The 7715-nt window shown below is 35.1% G+C and overlaps 1 protein-coding gene across 1 annotated transcript; it reads left to right on the forward strand.

Annotated features, from left to right (window-relative positions):
- The first annotated feature begins 644 nt into the window (after positions 1–644).
- On the forward strand, positions 645–3147 carry LOC140015359 (cytochrome P450 CYP82D47-like). Its single transcript, XM_072067754.1, has 2 exons — positions 645–1670; positions 2308–3147. The coding sequence occupies exons 1-2, from the start codon at positions 708–710 to the stop codon at positions 2929–2931; spliced, it is 1587 nt and encodes a 528-aa protein (XP_071923855.1). The 5' UTR covers positions 645–707; the 3' UTR covers positions 2932–3147.
- The last annotated feature ends 4568 nt before the right edge of the window (positions 3148–7715 follow it).

Raw genomic sequence — 7715 nt, forward strand, 5'->3', positions numbered from 1 at the left:
ACAAGACCACTTGCTATAAAATAAAGCCTTGAAATTGGTACCTGTTCAAGGGTAATTCGAAAACTTAGGCCATGTTTGGACAGTAATTTTTCTTTACATTGTCCGTGAACATATTTTTCAATTACCTTTTTACCTCATATATATCAAATCACTACAGTAATTTTTTTACAAAAATCTAGAAAAATGTAATCCAAACAAGGCCTTATTTGTCCACTATTAAATAGTTAATTATCATGATTGCGAAAAGATAATGCATTGTCAAAGTTAAAATAAAATACCCTTCAAAATAAATCAGTTGATGATTAGCCTAGTTAGGGGTGTTTCGCGAATCGAGCCGCTCGCGATCGGATACGAGCTTGACTCGAGCTCGTCAATTAATTAAGTCGATCTCGAGCTCGAGCTCGAGCTCAAAAACATTAAATTCGTTGGCTAGCGTCTCAATTATATATATTTTTTATTTTTTATTTTAATAGTAAAATTACATATATATTCATAATATTTTATTATTTGTTAAAAAAATTATTATTTTATTCTTTTTTAAAAATAAATATTTATTTTTTATTTTTTAAAAATAAAAAATATAATGTTTCCATGGGGTAGGTGTAAATTAGGCCGAAGAGCAAACTAGAATACTTATATAAATAACTGCTAAATTCCCATCTAGCTCATACTTTCTTCCTCTAGCAACTTCATTCACAAATCTAACTATGGATCTGATCCAATATTTGGTGGCAATTCCAGTGGTTTTGGCTTTATTCCTGTCCTACATACAATGGAAACCAAGGTCACAAATTTCCGGTGAAAAGAGAAAATCACCCCCGGAACCAGAAGGTGCCTGGCCAGTCATAGGCCACCTCCTTCAAATGAATCCCAAAATTCATGTAGCAGAGACCTTAGCAGCCATGGCTGATAAGAATGGCCCTGTCTTCAGCATTCGGCTTGGAATGTTGCCAGTTCTGGTGGTGAACAACTGGGAATCAGTCAAAGAATGCTTCACTACAAATGATAAGGCCTTTGCCTCGCGGCCACCTTCAAGTTTCGCCAAATATCTTTGCTACGACTATGCAGCATTTGGTATTGCACCTTATGGTCGATACTGGCGCGACGTGCGGAAGATGGTTTTGCGGGAACTGCTTTCGACTCAAAGGCTTGAGAAGCTGAAGCAGGTCCGAATATCTGAGGTGCAAACTAGCATCAAAGAAATATTCTTGAATATTAGTGAGGTCAACAAGCACGGTAATGAAATAAAAGCTCCAGCTAGAGTGGATCTTGGTGATGTGTTTGAGAAATTAACTTTGAATATTGTCCTGAGGAAAATTGCTGGGGGCAGATACACAGACAGCGACGTTGGCAAAGAAAGAGATTCTGAATTCAGAAGAGTTCTTAAGGAATTTGAAGCTTTTGCAAGGGTACTTGTTGTCTCGGACATTATTCCCTTCCGATTCTTGAAATGGCTCGATCCTCAAGGGAATATCAAGTCGATGAAGCGTTTGGCTAAAGAGCTTGACAAGTATATGCAGATTTGGGTGGATGAACATAAGGAGGGAAGGATGAAAAATAGTGGCGATGGTGATGATGAGCTAGGCTTCATAGATGTGTTGCTTTCAACAATTAAAGACGAGTCCATCTGCGGGTTCTCCAAGGAGGTTGTGATAAAGTCCACAATATTGGTAAGCCACTCTTGTACATGCATCTTTTGGACTGTAAACAATACCATTTATGGAAATTATTTTGCAAAATCATATGCTTGTATCTTATACCATATTAAAATCTGGAACATAATTCAGTGTTTGACAACTAAAATTGAACTGGCTCCCTCCCTAAAAGTTACTATTCCCTTAGTCTCCTTTTTATCATGTTGGCTAGCTAGTGTCACATCTAATTGCTTGCGAATGACAGTAACAACATCCCAAGAAATCATAACCTTTAATTGACATCAATATAGATGCAAATTGTATGGAAGGTCATTTCAAATAAGAGTGGTTTGAAATAAACGCAATATTGATTTCAAGAAACCATTATTCTTTTTCTTTTCTAGAAGGTGTACATCCAATAGTAGTAGGAGTTGGGTTTCATGGAGCAAAACCTAAAATCTTATATTGCCATAAATTGTCCACCCTAGTTTCTTTCTTGTAGAACTTCTCCCTTTTCTGATATTCTAAGCTCCACAACTAATTAGGACAAGTTAAAAAAAAAATCAAAACTCAAAACTCTTCAGGTAATCTATTCTTAGTGTAGAACTAATCTTTGCCAGAAATTTCTATTTGTTACTTTTCATTATTATTATTATTATTATTTTGCTTGCAGGTGCTTATTGTAGCAGGAACTAGTACCACATCAAGGGCGTTGAGCTGGGTTATCTCCCTACTACTGAACCATAGGCAGGTTTTGCAAAAAGCCCAGGAAGAGATTGACTCTTTTGTTGGTAAAGAGAGATGGGTAGAAGAATCTGATATCAAGAATTTAGTCTACCTACATGCCATTGTCAAAGAGACAATGCGACTACATCCACCAGCACCTGTACCTATGCCACGCCAAGCCGACGAAGACTGTAACGTAGCTGGCTACTTCATTCCTAAAGGCACCCAATTATATGTCAACGTATGGAAAATTCAGCGCGACCCAAGAATATGGCCGGAGCCCGAAAAATTTTTTCCAGAGAGATTCTTGAGTGGTGACCATGCTGGCGCGCAGCTTGATTTCTCCAGTCAAAACTTTGAGTTGAACCCTTTTGGTAATGGCCGACGAATTTGTCCAGGAATGTCATTTGCATTGCAGGTGATGCACTTGACGCTGGCTCGGCTACTCCAGGCTTTCGACATCTCCAGGGTTTCAGATTTGCCAGTAGATACGGCCGGATATGAAGGTAAAGCCCCTCCATTGGAGGCACTGATGATGCCCCGCCTGCCAAATCTTGATCTTTATGGATAGTGGACAATAGATTCCTTGGATGGCGGAAGTTGAGTCTACACCTGTGACATCAGGGCAAAGTTGCTGCATTGTTTCAATTTTAGTACGCTCATTGACTGAGAATAATTATGACGTACTATAGGTGGTTAAATTTGATAAAAGAATGGGGACTCAGTAGTGTTGTATTGCCATTATAATATTTTTATATATTGAGAAGCTGCTCTTTTATTTCGCGTACATTCTTTCCAATAAAGTTGCACACTAGCTTTTAATATGTATATATACACACACACTCCAAAAACGATCATTCGGACTAAGTCATCATGTGATGATCGAATTAACATTTGATATGAAAACTATTACTCCCTGATCAATGTAACAAGCTATTTTCGGTGTATCCCACACACAAAACCAATTTGCTTTGTTCAATTCCAACTAATTTAAATTCTAATACACTTCTCACTAATGTTTTTTAGAGGACAAATTACATCAGGATGTTGGCTTTTTTTCTTTTTCTTTATTAAACTAGTAAACATGAGTAGTTGGTTTAACCTTTTTTCTTTTCGTTCGTAACTAATACAAATCTTTCTAGCGCTAGCACTTAAAATTTTGTTATCATATTACACCAGTGGACAATAAAACCTAAACCCAACTCTTGTATAATTTTTCTTACCAAAAACACTTTCTCACATCATGTATACGTCTACATGGTCCCTAAGTAAACAGGGTAGGGAGGGTAGTCACTCGCAACGGATCTTCTGTCTCACACTCTGTGTCATTCTCTGTCCCACTTTTTATTATATTGCTATTTCTCCTTCATAAACATCATGTTTTAGTTCTTTTTTATTTTTTTATGATTCAATAACTATTAATTCAGTAAAAAATAAATACAACAGTTTCAAAAAAGTAATATATAATATAAAATTAAAAAATACAGCAGAAAATGCATACAAAATCTCATTTTTTATGCGTTTTGATTTTTTGAGTTTGTTAAATTTTGTGTATTACTGAATTAATAGTTATTGGATCTTAAGAAAACAAAAAAGAACTAAAACATGATGTTTATGAAGGAGAAATAGCAATATAATAAAAAATGGGACAGATAATGGTACAGAGTGTGGGACAGAAGATCCGTTGCGGTACAGAGTGTGTTACAAATCTTTTTGTGTAACTTAAATATGTTAAGGTTTTCATCTATGTCCTTATAAAAAGTATGATTTTGTTTGGATTGCGGTTTTTCGTCGAAAAATTATATCGTTTTCCGTGATCACATTTCCCTATTACTTTTTTTCCTCACATACATCAAATCGCTACAGTAATTTTTTTATGAAAAATCATGAAAAATGCAATCCAAACACAACCGATTTTGCTCTCTCTCCCCCAAGATATGTGTGTGTGCCTCTTTCAAATATTAAATGTTTTCACATACATCCTAGAAAAAATTAGACTTTCCCTCTTGAACTTTTTACAAATAATAATTTCTATATCTTTCACACACACTTTCATGTTAATATACTCTCTCACACACGTCTCTTTGTCTCTCTTTCTCTCTCTCACGCACACATACACACAATCACTTTCTCTCACACATCCACCTGTAATAGCAAACACTTCTTCTCCAATGAACATTTTAAAACATAATGTATTTATTACACAATAAAAACACAAATTTTTTCTTTACAAGAAAAAAAATTTCACACATAAAAATATCCTCACACACTCTCTCTTTCACTCTCACACATATAAATTCACTTTTCATATTAGCCTTCGATTCATCACTACTAAAATTAGTATTTTAAAAATTAATTTAACATAATAGTAAAATAAGATTTTGGTATTAAACTTTATAATATGCATAAGATATAATACTTCAATCAGGTGCTCAAATTCAACAAATTTGACTTTATGAATTCAGCAAACTTGAATTTCATTATCTAAATTTCAATCTTTAAATGTTAGATTTAAAATTTCAATTTTATTGTTGACCTTGGTCGATCAATCCTTGGTTTTGATGATTAACAAACTAAAATGTAGATTTGGGCTAATGTTTTTATGTGAGCAATTTGTTAGAACAGATTCTTGTGGTACAAAAGAAGAAGCAAAAACAGGGCACTCATATGGGACGTCCGAAAGGAAGCTATCGGACGTCCGAAAGGATGAAGAACATCAAGAAGGAAACTCTGTCGGACGCTCGTGAGGAAGCATCGGACGTCCGGAAGGATCGGACGCACGCATCGGACGCACATCGATCGCATCGGACGTCCGAGAAATTTCGCAAAGATTTGATGACTCTCTGACGACGTTCGGACGCATGGTTCGGACGTCCGACAGGTGGTTTGGACGCAGGGTTCGGACGTTCGACAGGTGGTTCGGACGTCCGACAGGCCAACGGCTAGTTTTGACAGCATTTAATATTTGACCGTTGGAGAGCCTTTTGGAGCCATTTCTCACCTTCTATAAACACCCCAAAGCACAAGAAGCCACGAGACTTTTGCCAACACAAAATACAAGCTTACAAGTGAGATTTTTGAGTAGAAAGATTCTTTGTTGGTTGTATAAGGGGTTGGGGAAGTTGGGTTGTGAGGTTGCTCAAGTGAAGGTTATTCTCTAGGAGGAGTAAAACCTTGGTGAAGGTGAACCTATCACTTGAAGTGGTAAAACCTTGGTGAAGGTTGCCTCATTTGTATAAAATAGTTCTTAATTGGGTGAGTGATCTTTCAAGTGTAGGCTGTTGAGGGTTAACTAGAATTGTTGTAAAACTCCTTGGCTCAACCAAAGTGTGTTTGGGGTGAGGAAGGAGTGAGCCTTCACTTGTACATCTTGGTTAGCATCGCCATCTATTGAAGAGGCTATTGGATTGATATTTGGTTTGCATTTCTTATCTTTTCTCTTTAATTAAGTTTTCTTTATTGTGCTTAAATTTGATATATCTTTGTGCATCATTGTGAAATTGTTTGTACTCATTAGGTTGCACCAGACCTTACAATTGGTATCAGAGCTTGGTCTCTTTTGATCAAGCTTAACCGCTTAGAGTAAAGATCATGGCAACCATAAAAGTTTCTTTTTTAGAAGGGCAATCTATTGATAGACCACCTATGTTTAATGGTTCTCATTTTAGTATGTGGAAACAAAGAATGATGATTTTCTTACAATCCGTTTATATTGAATTATGGTATGTGGTAGAAGATGGTCCTTATGAAGCTAGAATAGTTGACTCTACCACCAATTTGAGTAGATTAAAGACTAGACAAGAATTGAATGAAAAAGACAAGAGATACCTTTCTTTGAATGCCAAGGCCATGTGTATATTGTACAATGCATTAGATGTAAATGAATCTAGTAGGATTAAAGGTTGTAAATCAGCTAAAGATATTTGGGATAAATTGTGTGTATTTCATGAAGGTAACCAAGATATTAAAGAACAAAAGAAATCTTTGCTTGTTTCTCAATATGAATTTTTCAAAATGCATCCTCTTGAAAATGTTGATGAGATGTGTAGTAGATTTTGTGACATTATTGAAGATCTTAAATTGCTTGGAAAAGAATATTCTTTGGGTGAGAAAAATAGAAAGATTTTGAATGCCTTGCCAAAAGAATGGGAAAATAAAATAAATGCTATAGAAGAGGCAAAGGATTTAAATTCTATGTCCATTGAATCTCTTGTGGATACCCTAACCTCTTATGAATTAAAGCTGAAATTCAAAGTGCAAGAGGAAGAAAATGCAAGAATGTATAAGAGAGGCATAGCTTTTAAAGCATCTCAAGTGGGGGATAACCCATCCTTCATGGGTAATGAAATCATGGAAGTGGACAATGATATAACTCCTCACATCAAAAGTTTCAAGAAGATCTTCAACAAGAGATGTTCAAGAGGAGATTGCAAAATTACATGGGATGAATGCAATTCAAAAAGAGAAAAAAAAAGAGTTGGCCCAAATGGCACTAATGGCCGTTGGAGAAGATGAGGTAAGTTCTTATCACTCTTCTTGTGATGAAGATAATGAAGATGATGATGTGAAAATTCTTATGATTAAAATGCATAAAAGTTTGAGAAAATCTTATGCTAAAAATAAAGATTTGAAAACAAAAATAAATGATTTGTTGGAAGAAAACTCCAAACTTTTTCAAGAAAACAAATGTTTGAGAATGGAAAATGATGATTTAAAAAATCAAAAAAGTGTTTTTGATTGCAAAAATAATTTGAAAAGGAAGTTGGAAGAGAAAACAAAGTTTTATGAAAAAATGTTGGAGGAACAAAATGTGTTAAAGAAAAGAATTAATGACTTGAACGAGTTTCTCCAAAATGAAAAACAAACGTTTTCTCAAACAAAAGAAAGCAAATCTTTTCAAGGTACAAATAAGTTTGCTATGATAAGAAGTAAGAAAATTAGTTGCATTAAATCCACCTATGTGCAAAATACTTCTATCATGTGTCACTTTTGTTGCCAATTTGGACATATGCAAAATGATTGCTATGTAAAGAAAAATATGAGAAAAGGTATGAAATCCATGTGGATTGCTAGATCATGTTGTACTAACTCCCAAGAACCCTATAAAAAATTACAATTGGTATCATGAAAGTTTTGTCATTCTATATGGTCTTGATTTGTAAAATAAAGGGGGAGTTTGCTTTTTGATTGATGTCAAAAGGGGGAGTAGGATTTATTGAAATTTCTTTGTATGTTGGCATTTTCTAAGGGGGAGTTTTATTTGAACTTATTTGATCAAAGAAATTAAGAAATCTTCATTTTGTTTGTCATCATCAAAAAGGGGGAGATTGTTGACCTTGGTCGATCAATCCTTGG

The sequence above is a fragment of the Coffea arabica genome, chromosome 10e (genome assembly GCF_036785885.1).
Source record: "Coffea arabica cultivar ET-39 chromosome 10e, Coffea Arabica ET-39 HiFi, whole genome shotgun sequence".
NCBI lineage: Eukaryota > Viridiplantae > Streptophyta > Magnoliopsida > Gentianales > Rubiaceae > Coffea > Coffea arabica.

Bases quoted from the DNA above. Each gene is read 5' to 3' on its own strand.
- LOC140015359 (XM_072067754.1), top strand. From the start codon at position 708: ATGGATCTGATCCAATATTTGGTGGCAATTCCAGTGGTTTTGGCTTTA. The intron at 1,671-2,307 runs GTAAGCCACTCT...TTTTGCTTGCAG, and splicing joins TGATAAAGTCCACAATATTG to GTGCTTATTGTAGCAGGAAC.